This window comes from Alternaria burnsii (assembly GCF_013036055.1).
Source record: "Alternaria burnsii strain CBS107.38 chromosome Unknown 693, whole genome shotgun sequence".
Taxonomy (NCBI): Eukaryota; Fungi; Ascomycota; class Dothideomycetes; order Pleosporales; family Pleosporaceae; genus Alternaria; species Alternaria burnsii.
The window spans coordinates 549,374-568,063 of NW_024066117.1; the positions used below are offsets into that span (position 1 = coordinate 549,374).

Sequence of the window (18,690 nt, forward strand, 5' to 3'; positions counted from 1 at the left end):
ACGGCACGTTTTCACCATACTAAGGATTGCGTGACTCGCCTTCGCTTCGTGGCTTGGTAAAAGTTACTTAGCTATTGGTAGTGGATCATTCGATGCAGCCCACATCCCGAATCCGACAACCGTGTTAGTGCTGGTGAAATGTCCAAGACGGACGGTTCTCAATTGGCGCATACGCGGTCATATCCCACCGAAGGACGACAGGTTGAAACAGCTACACCTAGCCGTTCGACTTGCCTTAACGGAACGGCAGACTTTTCCGCGCATAGTGTCTCCCACATCCGCTCAATCTGTCTCCATCTCCGATCGCGGAGGATGCCTTATGTGGCTTACCACGAACTCCATACGGGATCGTTACGGGCACCTGCATGACGCGAGCACACCTGCTATGCTCCACCCCCCTGCACTAAGTGTAGCCTCCGTATATTGTTGCTTGGGCATGGCAAATATATCTGGAGATCCATCTCCGTTGTTACCTGTGGATTAGTGGTTCAGTGTTGCTATACCATCTCAGTTTTTTCGCTTTTGGTTTCTGGAAACATCATGGGCTTCATTGAAAGGAACAAGGCTGCTCTCAACGATGTCGTCTCTGCTTCCTTTGTGGGCAGGTACTTCCATCTTGACGGGTCAGGACATGTACGTCGTCCCTAAGACTTTGAATGCAAGACATAACACTGACTATCGAAGCCCAACGAGATCAAAAATGCGAGGTTCACCACTGAGCTACGCGCTGGCCTGACAACCTTCTTCACTATGGCATATATCATTGCTGTCAACGTGAGTAAACCCAGTTACATGTCAAATTATAAGTATATGGTACAGCCGTACTAACGATACTACCGCTTCCAGGCCTCCGTCCTCACAGACTCTGGTGCTACATGTGTTTGCAATGACCCTGTCGACCCAACATGTCTCAACGACGAAGCCTACTCTCTCTGTCTACTCGAGATCAACCGTGATTTCGTGACTGCTACTGCCGCGATTGCGGCGCTCGGCTCGTTCCTTATGGGCGTTCTTGCGAACCTCCCTGTCGCACTCGCACCAGCCATGGGCCTGAATGCGTACCTGGCGTATCAGATTGTAGGGTTCCACGGCACCGGTCCAATCGACTACCGCGTTGCAATGACTGCTGTGTTCGTTGAAGGCTTCATCTTCGTCGCTCTCTCCCTCGCTGGCATCCGTCAATGGCTGGCTCGAATCATTCCCGCCAGTATCAAAGTCGCGTGTGGTGCGGGTATTGGCCTCTTCCTCACTCTGATCGGACTCTCATACTCGGCTGGTATTGGTGCTATTACGGGAGCCAAGGCAACACCCCTTGATCTTGGAGGTTGCTCTCCTGAGTACCTCGACCCGGATACTGGCTCCTGTCTCTCGCATAAAGCAACCAACCCAAGTAAGTGCTCCTGTACGAACTACACGTGAGGCACATACTAACTTCGTACACCCAAATTCAGCCATGTGGCTCGGCTTTCTTGTGGGCGGTGTCTTTACAGCTCTGCTCATGACTTATAAGATTCGTGGCTCAATGATCTTTGGTATTGCGCTAGTATCCATCTTTTGTTGGCCCCGGGATACTTCAATCACCTACTTCCCGCGCACGGCAGTTGGCGACAGCCGCTTCGAGTTCTTCAAGAACGTTGTCGCTTTCCACCCGATCAAGCATACGCTATTGGCACAAGACTGGGATCTGTCTAACGTGGGCGGGCAATTCGCTCTGGCTGTCTTCACCATGCTTTACGTTGATATTCTGGATGCCACCGGCACGTTGTACTCCATGGCTCGTTTCTCAGGCGTTGTCGACCCTGACACGGGTGACTTCCCTAGGAGTACAATTGCTTACTCGGCTGATGCTATCGCCATCTCCATCGGCTCCCTGTTTGGATCATCGCCTGTTACCGCTTTCGTTGAGTCTGGTGTAAGTGCTGTATCTTGACATGTTCTGTGCCACCATACTAACTTTTACAGGCTGGTATCCAAGAAGGCGGTCGCACAGGTCTGACCGCGATCACCACCGGTATCTGCTTCTTCATCTCGCTCTTCTTCGCACCCATTTTCGCTTCCATTCCACCCTGGGCGACAGGAGGAGCCCTCATCCTAGTCGGATGCATGATGATGCGTGGTGTTCTAGCCATCAACTGGAATTATCCTGGTGATTCCATCCCAGCCTTCGTCACGCTGATGTTCATGCCCTTTTCATACTCGATCGCATATGGACTTATCGCTGGAATTATGTGCTTCGCCATCATAAACACCTTCACGTGGGCTCTCGGTGCCATCTCAGGGGGACGCCTGCTTCCGCCAGACTACGACAACAAGGAGTACTGGAGCTGTAAGTCTATCCACATGCCGCTGTCTTCCGCATATGATGCTAACGAGGGTTTACTCTAGTCCGTTCAGACTCGCCACGCGCCCAACCTTGGTTCATCCGTGCAATGAAGGGCGATAAAAAGTTTTGGAGGCCTCAGGATACCGACTCGTTTGAGCTGGAATCTACAGAAGCACGCATCGAAGCCCACACTAAGGCTTAGATATGTGTAGTCATTGCTATCCACTTGATAGACTGTCCCTTTCCTGTTTTTGATCTTATGATACCAACGCTTAATTTGGGTTGTGGCTGTCGATTCACAGCCTCACCAGACCATCTAGATGGAGTCATTGATATATATTATCAAGTAATGATGGAAGCCATCATATTCATTTCCAAGCCATTACATCTACTCATAGAACACCAAGCATCTAACTTCTATACTCTGCCGCCCTGGAGCATCCGCGGGCGTGTTGGGATCCGCAAAAGCAGTGTGCGGTGTTCTTACAGCCACGCCCTTCTTCCCCAAGGCCATACCTTCTCCAAAGCTATCGTAACACTTGAGCAACAAAACTTCCTCGGGTGTCATGTCCTTTTGATAATAGAACTTGTGGTTGTCGTTAGGTGCCACAGACATGGTCTCACCCTTGACCTCATAGCCGTCGGTGGACGTGTAGTTGTTGGGATCTGGAAGAACCTCTTTACCCCGGTCGTCGACGTCCATGGAGTCAGCGCGCTTAGGGTAAAGAAGGTTTGTAGCAACAAAGTCGGATGATGATGTTGTTCTCCAGTCAATTACTGCGAGAGGATGGTCTGAAGCGGGGTTCTCGATAGGTCTCCATACGTTGATCAGTTGCCAGCGGCCCTTGATTAATCGCTCGGCTTCTTCTGGAGAGAGATGACGACGAACACGTGCTTCTGCTGCAGCTTCCGTCTGATCTACATGGACTTGTTGGACAGGCTGTCGAGGAGAGTTCTTGTCTCGTCTTCGTATTGTGTGGTCAAAGATGACGACTTTCTTCACGCCAGGAAGCTTGTCACGCAGTAAAGCTTCGACTTCAGCGTAATAGCCCTCTCGTACTGCCGCATCCTCGGTGAATAGCTTTTCCTTTGCGGGGTACTGATATACTGCGAAGCCTGAGTTATCGGTGTTGAATTCATGTTCGCGGCCGCGAAGGTTGTGGACGGGTCGTTCGTGCCACTTGTGCGAGAAGCTGGTGCCGGGTCCGTCAACCTTGGCCCACGGTTTCCCAGAATAAGAGTCGGTATCAATGTGGGAGAAGCTTGCCGTGGTCATGCTGATTGATTGGGTTTCAGAGTGGAATAAGCGATTGCGCGCGTGGTTTCCTAGATGGACGTTGCGGGTTGGTGTCGTTCTGATACAGGGTGCAAGTCTCCTAGCAATGCTCATAGGGATGGTTCAGCTGTGATACAAACGGAAAGGTAGAAACAATTGAATTAATGGGGTTTATGTATGGTCCACTGCTTAGAAATGAGGCATGACGCCATGTTGAAGTTTGGCCGATGTGCTCAAAATGTGACCAATCAAAGTGGACTTAGTTGCTGGAGGTAAAATCGTAGTGAGAGTCGCGTGCTTTTGTGGCGAACATGGTGCTACGTAATAGCCTACATGCAGACGAAGCGGACTTTGCTTATACCCGATTGGCTGTGCGGGGGTTGTCTTGGGACATGCGTGCCGTCACTCTCTGATTGATGCCTTCCGTCTCATCTCGAAATTATGCCACGATATGCTGTTAGCGACGATGACGAGCCACTTGAAGACAAGACGGCAGCCCTCACCCTCAAAAACAAGAAGACGGAGCGCATGAAGCGCAAGAATGCTACGAGACAGCAGAAACGCGATGCCATTGTGAACATTACCAAGCTGCCTACCGAGCTCATTCTCGAGAGCCTCAAATATCTCCGCCCCCGCGACGTAATCGACTTCAGCTTAGTCAACCGCCGCTTCCAGAGCCTTGTCAAAGCCAACGCGAATATCATCGGCGACGCCATCATCGCACGGCGCTACAGCATACTCGTCAAATGCCTCCCTACGCCCAGGCTCCTCACCGACGTCGACCCTGCAATACAACCCCTCCTTGTCGACCCCGCGCGCCAGAAGCAGCTTAACATACATAACCGCCCGTACCAACACATTCAATCGCCAGATGCACACCAGCTGTGCACCTGTCTCACCTGCATCCTGACGTGGAATAATCTAGGGCTAGTCCTGGACTTTGCGCACTGGCAGGACTATCTCGATTCTGGAACCCCACTGCCCATCGTACCGCGTGGGCAGACACCAGAGTGGAACAAGGAGCTGGTAGCGCGCCACGGACGTATCGCTCGCAAATCCATCGAGAATTCGCTATGGCACGCCGTCATCCTGCAACGGCACCTTGATTCCACCGTTCGCGCCATACGGCGGCACTCAAAGAACAGAGGGAACAAACGAGTCCATGTTGACATGACAGCTGCTGAGGCTGCTGAAGAGACAGATGCTTTTTTGGCCAAACACGGACCGCCGAGTTTGGAGTTTCCATATCAGCGGGATGAATACTACATGCTTGAAGCCTATCTACCAAACCGGTGGTGGAAGAAACAAGATGCATATTGGTTCTACACGATCGGTGGGCAACACGAACGCGATCTAGAACTCGTCCAACGTTTCGCGAAGCGCTAGTTGCTGTCACAAGTCTTGGTGCGAAGAGATGAGTATTCATACGTAAAAGCAGTTCGCTGAAGTGCAAGACGAGGAATGCAAGAGATTCAAACATGACGCCAAACCCAACCATAAGCCCAATGCAATGTGATCTAGCAACTCTGTAACAAGAGAAGCACTCATAAACAAGAATGACTCAATGTCAACGCCTCTCCCTCGGCCGTGCCTCTTCAATTCAGGCGCTCCGGCCCGCCACTAAAGCTATACCCACTCCCAGCGTGACTGACGTGGCTGGGTTGTCGTTCCATACCCATGCCACCCAGAGGCCCAGCGCTGGCCTCTCTCCTATACTCTTCATAACCGCCTGGACTTAATGCATCCACGCCAGCAGCTATGCTGCCGCTATCCCTGTATTCCGCATATGGAGGAACAGTGGTTCTGCCACCACCGCCATAAGTTCCATTCCTGTCCTCACCCCAACTCAGTGGTCGGCCAGGGTGTCTGCCTTCATCTGTTTCTGTGCTGTGTAGCAGCGCATATTCGTCTTCTTCTTGGTTGCCACCACGATCTGTGCGACGATCAAGGGAATCAGATGAGTCGCGACCGTTTGCGGTTTCGATTTCGGTGGACCAGGTTGTGTCTTTGGGATTGTTGTAGGCGGAGTCGCCGGAAGCGTAGTGTGTGTTCTCCTTGGAGGATTGGTAGGGCATGACGCCTTCACGGAGATATTTGTGGAGGTAGTATCCGGATACGCCCGTTGTGATGGCGAAGAAGAGGCTACGGAGGGTTAGTAGGTGTTGCGACATGATTCACAGGTAGAAAATGAAAAGTACTTACAACACCATGACACCTACACCTACAGCAGCCTTGCTGACTTTGCACTTGGCCTCGTCTCCATAAAGGAATGTTGTGCAATTCCGGTCATCATCCGAAATCTTCTCCTTCTTGGCTCCCTCCTTGATACCGTGGGCATTCCACATAGCCACCGCAATGAAGGCCGCGAACCAAAGGATAGTGTATAAAGCGTCGACAGCGAGGAAAGCGTAGGCGGAGGCGAAGCGTTGGGCGCGCGACCACATGGGTACCATTGTGAGGTAGATGATGGCGGGTATGGATAGGAAGCACTATAGCCAGTCTTCTGTCAGCCTTCTCCATGCTGTCGCGACAGACCGGTCTTCAAGACGACGTCGCACACAAAGCGCACAGGAAAGGATGTCACTAACCATAGCAAAGAAATACCTAGTAGCCCCTCCAATATCTCCGTCCTTGGTCATGACGGCGATGGTCAGACATGCTGCTATGAAGACGAAGATGGCCTGGAAAACATGTGCCACCACCTTGCACTTCTGGATATATGACTGCGGTATCCGCATATCGTTCGTCTTTGTGTGTATCCAGATCCTCAAAGTCCTGGTATGTGTGGAAGGGGGCGGAAAGCCGGGAAGGGTGAGCGTAAACAGACAGCTCACTCAGCCCTGCGAATACGTCAGTACGGGTGGCTTCGGTGCTTCCGAGTCTGCTCTCTGCGATATGCAAATGCCCGCCAACAACAAACAATATCAAAAGCGTGGTCGCGTCGTGTGCGCAAGGAGACGTAGAAACTGTCAAAGAATGTCGTAGACTCGTACGGCAACGAGGGAAGGATGGAGTGCTATGTCAGACACCTTTCGAGTCTCAGCCTCACTGCTTGGTGGATCCCGAAGCTGCAAACCACCTAGTCGCGTCCCCGCCAGGCAGCCCGCTCTTCGCTTCTGCAGGGTTTGTACCTAACCCGGCAACCAGAGTGTAGCGTCGCTGGTGGTTATTAATAGAGGGTCGAGAACGGGTAGCGAGCAACTTAGGCGGAAAAGAGGCTAGAGAAGGGCGTTCCTGGCTACGCTTTGGCGCGCTCGTTGCTGGGTGATGGCGATGACGTTGGCTCCGACCTACCTAATTGTGCGCGCACTAGCACACCCGAACGGACTTATTGTATCGCTTTCATGTCCAAGTTTCCAGCATTTCACCTGGATGCCTTTGGGCTTTGCTAGGCTGTCGGTTGCCGATTATGCCTTGCCTAGACCATGTGACTTCGTGTTCATTCAGCTCTACAGCCCACAGCCATCGCATAGCTATCGCACAGCCATCACACTACAGCTCGAAGATAGCGCCACGACAGAATTGTTCACCGGTATCATTTTGGAGAAAGAACTCATTCCTACTTCATCTGCGCACCACTCATACTCTCTCTCTCTCTCTCAACTGTTCGCGGTGAGCCATCATGCTTCATCGCCACAGATTCCTCGGTGCACATGAACAGCGACACGAATCTCATACCCAGTTGGCATGCTCCTCAATCCAGTTGTCCTTCTCCAGACCGCCGTCAAGTAGGTATGCTTGAGCAGTCGCGTTACCTCTCCACTGCCATTCCAAGTATGCCACAGCTGCTTTACCCTGTTTGCCACCATTGGTAGCGGCGAAAGTCCCGTCATGGCCAGTATCGAGGTTGGCCCTGAGTTTGGGAAGCCCCGCGTTCAGAAGCGCATAATCTTTAGCCGACTATCGTATTTTCAGTATTAGTACTGGACTACATCAAGACCAAAACATAAGAAAGACAGACTCACAGTATTATAACCCATATCCTTCGGCCCTCCAATGAGATACATGATTGGCACCTTGATCTCCTTGAGTAGGTACCTCCTGTCATCCTGGAATATCGCAATGTTGAATAGCATAATTCTCTTCACCCTCTCATCACGGTACGCCGTCGACATGGCTTCCAGGCCCCCACAGCTGTGACCTGCAGTCGTGACTTTGGTCAAATCGACGTTCCCGTATTTCGTCGCTTTGCCTGCAAACGCCCAGTTTAGGGAGTCCCGCATGTCCTGTACTTTGGACTGTTGACCAGATTGGAAACCAGAGCCCGTGGGCGTGCCGTCTGCGGCGATAATGTATCCGTAGCTAGCAATTTCTACTAACAAGCGCTCGTAGATACCTGCGTTGAGGCCGCAGCCTCCATTGCCCCATGCAATGAAAGGCAGACTGAGATTTCCGGCTGGAAGAGTCTTAGGCGCGAAGATTGTGTGTCCCGGTAGCGAAGAGTCGGTCAACATCTGTGCAGGATAGGGTCCTGAGCCAGACGTCTTCGCACCATTGCCTTTGGGAGCCTCAGGTCCGGTTCCACCCGCGCCAGCATATTTAGGTAGCTCAGCGAGGGAGATGCTGAAGATGCCACCCGCGAAGTCACCATCACCTTTGGCTGGGAAATTGCCAGGTGCCGGCGTAAAAGTCTGTGCAAGAGCGTTACCGAAAAAGCTGGGCGCGATGCCAAGTAACGATAGAAGGGCAGAATTAAGCATGTCGATGGCGAGCTTCCGAGGTCAGTGGATATTCAGATCCTTATGTTAGTAAGTGCTCTCTCAATGTGCATGTCTTATATGGTCGATCGCACCATTGTCGATCTGCCCTATCCATCATACACGAACAAGGATAAGAGTGCCAAGACGATCAATGTAGATTAATAGTGGATTACGAACAGACGAGTTGAGGAGAAAATCTGGGGAAGTCAAATGCATGCTGGTGGGGACCAAGAGCTTCGGGTGATGATTCGGTAGATAACTAGGCCTCGAGTAGGGCCGCGGCAAACAGCTCGTTAGTTTGTCAATATAGCCGTCAAAACCACCAACTTCCACAAAAGGTCGACAGCGATCGTACTTCCTTGTGACGGAGTTCAGGCACAGATCGGGTTGGCCATGAAATATTGACGTAGTAAAAACCACATGCATCTCGTGATGGACAGCGCATATATACTTACACGCTTGGGAAGACTTTGAGCTGTTCATAATACTGGCATCGTCTCTTATACCGTCATGTTACGTACTGAATGTAAAACGTGGGCTGATTATACCAATCAGTGGTGCTCGTTGCACATCGCCAGGCAGATCTGAACTTGATTGTGGTAGTGTAGTATCCAGATGTGGATAACACATAATTGATTTCTCGGTCGGATTATAGTAGAACCTAGAGGTCGGTTTTATCCTTCTACTACAGAATTTGAGTTGTTCCCCTGGTACGGACATCTTTCGGCTATATCCGAATGTATGCTTTATAACGGTCTTTCGACGACTGGCTCCTCAAGGGCACAGCGGAACATTGAAAGATGTTGCAACAGCGTGGATACAGGGAGCAGCACCCAAATTGCTAAAAACTTTTCTGTAGGCGAAAAAAGAAGCAGAGAGATCTTCGGAATTACTCCATCTCAGTGCTTTGGTGGAAGCAGAAATACGACTTGATCTTACTAATCCAATGCTGGAGACAGCGTATTGCCTTGACAGACTCCTAGAACTGGCTTGAACTGGCGGCGAGAACAATTCATGTCGCACAAGGAGTAAGCAAATGGCTGTGTGTGCATGTTTGTGCTATTGTTGAACTCAAAGTATTTCCTGCGAGTGTTTGCAGCCTATATTGTATGCAGTGTAGTCAGTATACGACCTTTCAGTCGATCGATATCACATGCTTTCCACTTGGTGTGGTACTCGCGCGATTATCACGGAGATTAATCGAAGAACTGAGGTCATGTCATTCAACGTAGCTTCGGCTGTTGATGACATTACCTAGGTAGCCTCAAGCACGGAATCAAGCATATTCGACTCCTACTTGAGCCTCCACCCATTTTACGGGCGCATGCTTCAGCAAATGAGATGGCTTGAACGCATTTCCAGAAGATATTTGGTGTTCTTGTTAAAGCGGGCCCTCGTCGTACATCAGGACATAGCGTGGAAATATGATTAATCAGATCGGCGCTGTATACTCATACCTACCCGGAAAGTGAACGCCAAGGAGCAAATTTTGCTGCCATGACAATGCAATCAGTAATTCGCATACATAACCTGTGTTTGCAGAATTGGGCCTTGGAACACTCAAATTTCTTGTGGAATCGCGACCAAGATATCGAGATCCAGAAGCAAAAGAGTCAGTGCGGGATATGCAAAGTAATGTATCCATTCACATGGCAGATTGTGTATGCGCTCAGATAGTTTACAGTTCCATGAACGGAGCAGAGTGGAACTTTGGTCTCATCTGGCATCAATGTCATCGTGCGTAATCGTCTGCATCTCTTGCTTGACATCGGCATCCGGACCTAATGGCCCTTGCTGCAGCGTCTCACCTATAGTTGTCAACGATATTCAAACCTCCCTCTCCAAAGCTCCGGCAGGTGTTGTATAGACCAAGTAAAAAAGCTCGGCTTGCACGATGACTGGTAGTATTTCTCTTGGCAAGTGTATAGAGGGCGCAACCATTAGCAATAAGCGCGTCCTTCAGCCTGATGCCGTATAGATAGTATTCTCAGATGGACTGCATTCATACCCTCCCTCGCTTCCACATCGAGGTACCCCACCTCCTACGTGGTGATTCGTTAATCGCATCTTCTGACGTGAGTACAGGCGACGCCGGAAAGCCAACAAGTGCACAGAATGACACAAGCGGACGAGAGTGCGGCCATTTCTTCTGAGGATATGTTTGGTGCATGCAGATAGGTATGCCTCTTGTGAGCGACCTCATCAATGGCAGATCGCATACTTCGCTCGTCAGGCCCTTCAGGAAGTGAGATTACCGATCGTTGTACGGACGGAGTACCAAGCATGCGACGCTCGAAGCCTCTTAGTAAATTATCATCGGATAGTGATGACTGAACGTCCGAGTTGCCGTGTTTCCATCTCTTGCAGAACCGCAAATCAGCTAATCCGTCCGGGCTGTGGTATTTATTGGGACTAGGAGAGGGCGCCAATCATTTCGGCCACGTCACCAACGGTCTTGTCCGCCAATAGTGTCAATATGGTAGGACGGCAACAAAAGCATTGCAGGACCCCATACGGCTGTGTGCTTTGCGACACGAATTAGAGCAGCAGAACGGATCGGGCTTGAAAAAGGTGAACGGATACCGTGCGACGAAGTGGAACTAAACCTTCGTCTAAGCGAGCCTCGGCTGATCGGCGGGGATGCATGGCACGAGCTCACCTTCACGTCCCTCGTCGACCGCGTCTGCAATGGAATCCATTTCGCCATTTGACAGGAACTATTGATCACTTACAACACTATCGCTACATGGCTCTTAGTAGCAATGACTGCAACTCGGCAATTTACTTGGCGGGTTTTCTAATCCGCGGAGGCTGACGCTCACGCGTAGGTAGTTCCTACTAATCAGACGTTACCCTTGTCCGCATTCTGCTGTTTTGTAATCACAATACGCCGGCGGTAAAGGGCTCAGGTCTTTAAGAAAACGTCATGGGCTGCCCATCTGTAGACAGGATATGTTCGGAGTTGGTTTGCGTAGCATCAGCGACAAGTTATAAAGCCACCGGCTATGACGGTTTCAACGGTTCGACTAGGCTTTTCCTTCCTGTCCTCTTTTACCGCGCATGCTTACTGACATTCTTTTGCAAAGCCATTACCTCGCGACCCTGTTGACGTCAACAGCCAATGGAACCACATGCCTTCGCAGTTCCGAGATAGGATTCCATCCGCGCGCTTTCCTGCCGAAAAGGGCCGATACGTACTCTACCTCAACTACATTTGTCCCTGGGCACACCGCGCGGCCATTGTTTTCGCATTGAAGGGGCTGGGAGATGTCTTAGACCTGGTAGAGGTCGATGGAAGGGATGCAGCGCATGGATGGTTTTTCTCTGGGCGTAGCGGGCCAGAGAGAGACCCCGTGTATGGTGCGAAGTGGTTGAAAGAGATCTATCTGAGGGCGGACCCAAAATACAATGGCAGAATCACGGTCCCTTTGCTTTGGGATACATTTAATGGTGAAAACACCCGAGAGTTAGCGTAATGGCCTACAGACTGACAGCGTTCAGGTACCGCTGTCAACAACGAAGCCGCCGAGATCATTCATATGCTGTTCGATGCCTTCGATCCTCTTCTACCCCCGGAACGTCGCGAGATCAACAAAGGAGTGGCGGGCTTCAGACCTGCGCACATCCTGACGGAGATGGATTCGCTGCTTTCATGGGTACATGACACAGTGAACAACGGTGTGTATAAAGTTGGTTTTGCAACCTCACAGGCGTCCTATGATGAACATGTCAACAAGCTTTTCAAGTCCCTTGATCGCCTTGAAGACCACCTCTCACAGCCTAAGCACTACCCTTACCTTTTTGGACAATACATCACCGAGGCCGACATTCGACTATACACGACAATCATTCGCTTTGACGTTGCATACTACACTCTTTTCAAATGCAACAAGAAGATGATACGTCTAGACTATCCGCGTCTCCATGCTTGGTTGAGGCGTCTTTACTGGAGCGATGGGCCTGAAACGGGTGGCGCCTTCCGGGCCACAACCCATTTCGACTTGGTATGAAAAGGACCCCAAATAACGACATAACAGTACTGACTTTACCAGATCAAGGAAGGATACTCAGCTGTGACTGTTGGTAACGGCGTAGTACCGGCAGGTCCGGAGCCTCCGATCATGCCATTGTCATGACCAGTCTTTTCGTGATAGCAACACTTTTGCTATCCCCATCTTTCATCTGATTCAGACGATCATCTGATTACATTCGCATATTTCAGATTTTGCTTTACAGGAGCCACCAATGCTTCATTTTTCTGGAGAAGTTCTGGCGTCTACATACCCAATCTGCTGTAGTATTTACATCGTTTTCAATCACTGTTTGCTTATTCCTTGGAAGATTTTCATGCCGTCTGGTCCTTTGGCCACTTTGAGAGCATCTTGCGCTGCAAGGCAGCTGTTCAACGTTTAGATGAATCTTGTGATATTGGTGCACGGGTGTAGGGCGAATGCGCCGCTTTGACAAACGTTCGGGCAGCAGTCCCTCTTCCAAACTTTGTATCTCGAGCACTCCCTTTATCTTGGGGACGATCAGCTTGTTTCTGCTATCAAGGCTTTACATCAGTGCGTTCTTTCGCGACGGAGTATCAACATCATAGTCTCGAACGAAGGTGGACGACCACTACACCTTGACATTCTGACCACTCCACGTTAGCCGACCACTACTCTTCAGATTACAGACGAGTCACAGAGTGGCTTCCATGGCAGGTCAATTTTTTTGCTTCGCTGAGTTTCTATTGGAAACCCTCCGTTCTAGGTATCTTTGGATGTACGAGGTACGCGTCTGACAAATCCTCACTTTATCAGTTCACTTTCGCAGTCTACAAGTGAGTGTCACATAAGACTACATCTGTATGCAAAGTTCTGAACACGCTCTGAGTGGCTCTGACCAGTTCATTGGACGCAAGTAAGCATGATATCTGACACGAGTTATTATTTTATAACCAACCACAAGGCGCCTCTTTTATCGTAGTGGTTCAGTGTGTGCCACCCGCCATCTCCTGCACTTGTCACCTCATCGATACAAAATTAACATATTTCAGTGCGAGGCAGAACTAATTGGGAGTCCAGATTGTTCGATGAAAGCTTGAAGAATGAATAGTTCGGTACTACAAGCCGTTGTCTCGGATGTTAGCAGATGCGAGCCATGATCTCGTTTCTAGGATGGCCCAAGTCACCGGACTCATTGACTACTGCGCTACGGAAGAAGACTGCCCGCACCAATCAGTTCTGAACTTCATCTTCCACATGTACAAAGAGATCCATCAACTATCCGCCTACAACGACCGCCTCATTACTCGGACACCATCTTCCGACTTTAAAGGCCTTGATCCTCTTCTTGCCTGATTTGGAGGAGAGCCACCGACTCGAGCTGGTGTATGTTATTGTTTAAAAGTCCTGTATATGTTAGATACATGTTTCATCAATGGATGATGGGATATGGGAAAATGACTGGCAGAGTTGGACGCGTTTTGTGCGAAGATGGGGGGTTTTCCACAAAGCGCTATGGCCTTCTCCAAGCGGGAGTCCAGATTATCCTCTGTCGGCTGCTTGTGGTAGCCCGAGGTAGCCTACCACACGCGTACAAGTCAAAACTGTCATCCTTTGGTCGCTCACCAGATATAGGAATGAGCGTTTCAATGCCGGACAAGGCTAGCGAGGTGCGAACAAACTTGCAAAGAATCTAACCGTCTGACCGTATGTGTTGCCTTACGGATCACCAGTACATGCGCTATCCTGTCATCATCGGATCGGGTATGTTGTTCTTCCACTCGATGTTGGTTGTGTCCAAAATGGCGCGCACTTTTGTTATTGTGTCATGAATCACAACATTCTATAGGAAGGCTCGATAACAAAATAGGGTCCATGATCTAACGTTCTCTCCTCTGGATACTGAAGTAATGAGAGAATTTTAAAATGAATGAAAAGGAATAAAGTCAGCCTCGACGTACGTAATATTGTAGATGAAAACTGCTTATATAATGGTGCTAAAGAAGAGATTGAACCACGTTATCTTCCATGTATTGCCCGCAAGGGAAGATGATTATTTGCCCGACCTGTCCGACTCCTCGCGAACACGGGAAGAAACAGTGACTTCCGTTTTCTTTGTTATAGCAGCGATATCACCCATAATAAACTCCTCGCTCCCTCCCTCAAAAGGCCCAGAAACGTGCGTTGCCTGATGAACACCACTACCTAGCGGGATGGAACCTTGCCTCGTAGTTCGTCTCGACTTCAAACCATACATAGACCGCGATCGCGTCGCAGAGTGGCCATTAGAGCTCTTTTGGGTCTTCTCGACGAAGTATTTGAACAGGGGTGCTAACGTTGGGATAGAAGCGACGATGATACCCAGATTGTTCTCTACAGTCGACCACATAATCAGACTGCCTGAGTCGAGATAGTTGGCTAGGTTTCGAACGGTTCGGATGCGCAGGACTTGGATGATCGTGATGAAGGTGCCTAGAGCGAGGAGGCCAAGCAAGGCGAATTTCTTCCGCTTCTGGATGTGGCTTTTGAGCAGAACGGGAAAGGGTAGGAACATGCTATTGGAGTCAGTTTCTGCCGACAGTTGCGATTGAATTGCCTACACTATAACGTCGAATACGATAGTCAAAGATGCCATGCTAGTGTAGAAGGGAACGGCTGGCAGACACTGACCCCAGGTGATAGAAGGGTCCCATTGTTTCGCGGCCTTGATCGGGTCAGCAAAAGGCTATGGGTCACGGAGAGTAGTAGGACTTACTGGTTGGCAGAGGTTTATCTGAACAATGAGAAAGCAAAGATGAAAGAGTATGCATGCGACTATTACGGCGATCGTAGCATTACGCGACACGCCCTTCGGCATGATACGTAGATACGTCAACAGCAGACTTAGTTTGAAGCCGAGTATACTGGTTATGTAGCTTTGATAGTCAGCCAAATGAATCGATACCGTATCGTACGCCTCGTCTCACAATGGTGCACCCATGTACTGCATCTGGTTTGGTTAGGATCGAGCCTTCTCCATTTGAACTTGTGGTACTTACGAGTCCGAAGTTGTATAGGTTTTGAATAGGCATGTCGTCCAGATGTTTTAGTCCAAGGCCCCATTTGGTTTCTGATATCACACAGTCAGTCGCAGTGTCGCGGCAGCCCGCTCAATCAACGTACGGACGATAGTCACAACCGCGAAGCCGCAGGACGCTGTCTGCTAAATTGTCAGTTCCGATGCTACAGCAAAGAGTGTAGCTACTGACCCAAGTCGCGATCAATATCCAGTCGTCTAGTAGCGATCGTTATTTATCTGTTGAAAACATGTTCCCTATCACGGTACGTACCAGCTCCAATTGCCTTAATCATCCAACCACGCACGTAAAAGCGAAGGGACAGGATCGAAAGTGACAAGGCCGTGAAGATGATTGCGACAGCAGTGATATGTGGTCCGTCGTTGGCAGCATCGTCTGGAGTATTGTAGGTCCAACCCATCACTCTGACCTCTCTATGGTGATTTCGTTCCAGTTGTTGTAGAATTCTCGCATCACCATCGCAAAAACATCGCTCCTCTTACTAGGTCTTGAAATTCAATACTTGCATTGTTCCGAGCATCCCGGCGTATTGGTCACTAGCAAGGTCGGAAACAGACGTGGGGGTGAGCATGGACTTTACCCGGCCCATCTTGTACTGGTCAGGGAGTCATGCCTTGGTCGAGAGAAGAGCAAAACCTCATATGAGGTGAAACGTGCGAATACTCCCAGTATTCTCCGAAGTTATAGCAAGCTAACTGTTAATGCACATGGTTGCAAAGCAGCTCAGGCGTTGGCGTATACAAGACACCTTCTTGTCAGAGCTAGACTATTATATCACGGCATATTGGTAACTGCGACGGGAATAGTTTTCGGCATCCTTCGGTGAAATATCTCCTAGTTTTAAGGGTCTGGAAAGACGGGATGGGACGATTGCAGTTCGTCTGGAGAGCCGCCGACCCGCCCTTGCGGTGAAATAGTCGGTTGCATCGGATGTTACTCGATAGAGGAAAGCTTGGAAGGATCCCTGTTGATAGATGCAGGCCCCAACTACCAATTGACCGCGTCCATGGCAGTTACGCCGTGCTATGCGAGCAGAGTAATTCTGAGATGTTCATGTCCATTCATTAGCTGTGTGTCCACATTGACGAAGCGTCTCTTTCTTATCGACCATCTACAGACCATGGACGTTTTCGACGTCGTAATTACTTCTTGTCGACGAGAAGGATTCGATGGAATTAGTCGCAACGGTCGTAGAATGGTGCACGGTACCGGGACGGCCCATCTCACCGGAGACTAGATTTGTAGTCCCACAGCTACTCTAGCCTTGTCGCCACCATGAGGCGCGGTGCATGCAAGGCGCCTGAATTTCTCTTTATATTAACCCGTATGTCTTGCAGATTGATATCCCTCAGGTCGCCGAAACTCTCCTCTCCCAGGGCCCTTGTCATGCGTTCCTTCGTCTTCATTCTTACGCTTCTTAGCGTCGTTTCTGCCACCAATCCAACCTCGAATCGATGCAAAGCATTCCCCGGAGACAAGTCATGGCCTTCGCAATCGGACTGGAACAGTTTGAACAAGACAGTAGGAGGGCGTTTGGTGGCTACCGTACCACTTGGCGCACCCTGTCACGGTTCGACTTTTGATAACGCGACTTGCGAAAGCCTGAAGAGTCAGTGGCAGTACGAAAAAATCCAGTAGGTACCGGTCGTATGTGTCCAAAGTGTCGTACTTACAGGCAGCTAGTTATGAATCGTCCTCATCTGTGATGGCACCTTTCTTCGCCAACCAGAGCTGCGATCCCTTTCAGCCTCAAGACCGCCCGTGTGAGCTTGGCAACTACGTCCGTTATGCCGTTGATGCTTCTGGACCTACAGACGTCCAAAAAGCAATTGCATTCGCTGCATCTCAGAATATCCGCCTTGTGATCCGCAACACGGGCCATGACTATCTGGGTCGCTCCACCGGCGCGGGCTCACTAGCGGTATGGACACATCATCTGAAGGACATTACCCACGTGCCAGCATACAAGGGCTCAGGATATAACGGCCCAGCGTTCAAGATTGGTGCCGGTGTTCAAGGATTCGAGCTTATGGCTGCTTCCCGAGACAAGGGCTTAGTTGTGGTTGGAGGCGAGTGCCCTACAGTCGGTGTTGCTGGCGGTTACACCCAGGGTGGTGGGCACTCGGCCATCAGTACCAGCTTTGGTCTTGCTGCTGACAATGTTTTGAACTGGGAAGTCGTGACTGCCAACGGAAAGCTTGTTAACGCGAACCCCAAGGAGAATTCAGATCTGTACTGGGCTCTCAACGGCGGCGGCGGCAGCACGTATGGTGTTGTAGTTGGGATGACTGTCAAGGCACACAAGGAGGCTGTTTTTGGTGGTGCCTCGCTATCGTTTTTCACAACGGACAATGCCCAGGATGTGTTTTATGATGCTATCCAAGCATTCCACGAAGAGTTACCGGCAATGGTAGATGCCGGAGCAATGGTGGTCCATTACTTCACGTCATCGTTCTTCATGATCTCCCCGCTTAACGCCTACAACAAGACGGAGGTCGAGGTCAAGGCAATGCTCGCGCCTTTCGTTGCTAGGCTGGACTCCAAAGGTGTCAACTATACTGCTGAGTACAGTGAGTTCGACACGTACTACGAGCACTACGACAAGTATTTTGGCCCTCTTCCACTCGGCAACATCCAAGTAGGTATTGCCCAGTACGGTACCCGATTGATTCCTCGGAGCGTCGTCAGCAACATCACCGAGACCTGGAAGGCTGTCGTGGAAAAGGGAGTGACCTGGATCGGAGTAGGAACAGATGTGAAGTCTTTTGGCTCGCAGCAGACGACTTCAGTCCACCCAGCCTGGCGCAAAGCAATTGTGCATGCGACATTGACACTTCCGTGGAACTTCACAGCTCCGTGGTCGGAAGCGTTTGCAGTCCAGGAGAAGATGACAAATGAAATCGTTCCTCTTGTTGAGGCTGCGACACCGGGTAGTGGGTCATATGTGAACGAGGCCGACTTTCGTCAACCAAACTTCGCTGATACGTTCTGGGGAGAGAACTACGGCAAGCTGTTGAATATCAAGAAGAAATGGGATCCCTCTGGTCTGTTCTACGCCACGGTTGGTGTCGGTAGCGAGGCGTGGACTGTTCAGACGGACGGTCGGATGTGTCGCGCTTAGTAGATAGTGTCCTATTCAGTGTCAGTATTGAACTTCGCACATTATTCAATACCGCCATCATATCTGCGACTTCTTCATTACGATGAGGTGGTCGTCCCGACGTGTCGAGTAACTTCTTCAAAAGCAATCTGCTATGAATCGCAATCAACTGAGACGTGTCAACAGCTGTAGTGATACTAACTGTGCCTATAAAGTGGGAAG

The 18,690-nt window shown here is 50.2% G+C and overlaps 7 protein-coding genes across 7 annotated transcripts; 4 read left to right on the top strand and 3 right to left on the bottom strand.

Moving 5' to 3' along the window:
* Window positions 1-540: 540 nt before the first annotated feature.
* On the top strand, window positions 541-2,525 carry GT037_007826 (purine transporter; the record flags this gene model as incomplete). Its single annotated transcript, XM_038932873.1, has 6 exons — window positions 541-633; window positions 685-774; window positions 847-1,390; window positions 1,452-1,912; window positions 1,963-2,326; window positions 2,386-2,525. 6 exons carry the CDS (start codon window positions 541-543, stop codon window positions 2,523-2,525), a joined length of 1,692 nt encoding a protein of 563 aa, XP_038784374.1.
* A 186-nt stretch (window positions 2,526-2,711) lies between these two features.
* Window positions 2,712-3,599, bottom strand: GT037_007827 (uncharacterized protein; the record flags this gene model as incomplete). The annotated part of the gene is made up of 1 exon (XM_038932874.1): window positions 2,712-3,599. One exon carries the CDS (start codon window positions 3,597-3,599, stop codon window positions 2,712-2,714), a length of 888 nt encoding a protein of 295 aa, XP_038784375.1.
* Window positions 3,600-4,040: 441 nt separating this feature from the next.
* On the top strand, window positions 4,041-4,985 carry GT037_007828 (uncharacterized protein; the record flags this gene model as incomplete). The annotated part of the gene is made up of 1 exon (XM_038932875.1): window positions 4,041-4,985. One exon carries the CDS (start codon window positions 4,041-4,043, stop codon window positions 4,983-4,985), a length of 945 nt encoding a protein of 314 aa, XP_038784376.1.
* Window positions 4,986-5,194: 209 nt separating this feature from the next.
* GT037_007829 (uncharacterized protein) lies at window positions 5,195-8,299 on the bottom strand (the record flags this gene model as incomplete). The annotated part of the gene is made up of 5 exons (XM_038932876.1): window positions 5,195-5,741; window positions 5,802-6,088; window positions 6,188-6,346; window positions 7,278-7,499; window positions 7,565-8,299. 5 exons carry the CDS (start codon window positions 8,297-8,299, stop codon window positions 5,195-5,197), a joined length of 1,950 nt encoding a protein of 649 aa, XP_038784377.1.
* A 1,497-nt stretch (window positions 8,300-9,796) lies between these two features.
* On the top strand, window positions 9,797-12,435 carry GT037_007830 (uncharacterized protein; the record flags this gene model as incomplete). The annotated part of the gene is made up of 4 exons (XM_038932877.1): window positions 9,797-9,931; window positions 11,386-11,749; window positions 11,801-12,303; window positions 12,352-12,435. The coding sequence occupies 4 exons, from the start codon at window positions 9,797-9,799 to the stop codon at window positions 12,433-12,435; spliced, it is 1,086 nt and encodes a 361-aa protein (XP_038784378.1).
* A 1,909-nt stretch (window positions 12,436-14,344) lies between these two features.
* On the bottom strand, window positions 14,345-15,768 carry GT037_007831 (uncharacterized protein; the record flags this gene model as incomplete). The annotated part of the gene is made up of 8 exons (XM_038932878.1): window positions 14,345-14,846; window positions 14,892-14,995; window positions 15,047-15,206; window positions 15,258-15,280; window positions 15,330-15,400; window positions 15,454-15,490; window positions 15,540-15,565; window positions 15,621-15,768. The coding sequence occupies 8 exons, from the start codon at window positions 15,766-15,768 to the stop codon at window positions 14,345-14,347; spliced, it is 1,071 nt and encodes a 356-aa protein (XP_038784379.1).
* A 986-nt stretch (window positions 15,769-16,754) lies between these two features.
* On the top strand, window positions 16,755-18,489 carry GT037_007832 (isoamyl alcohol oxidase; the record flags this gene model as incomplete). The annotated part of the gene is made up of 2 exons (XM_038932879.1): window positions 16,755-17,002; window positions 17,052-18,489. The coding sequence occupies 2 exons, from the start codon at window positions 16,755-16,757 to the stop codon at window positions 18,487-18,489; spliced, it is 1,686 nt and encodes a 561-aa protein (XP_038784380.1).
* Window positions 18,490-18,690: the final 201 nt, after the last annotated feature.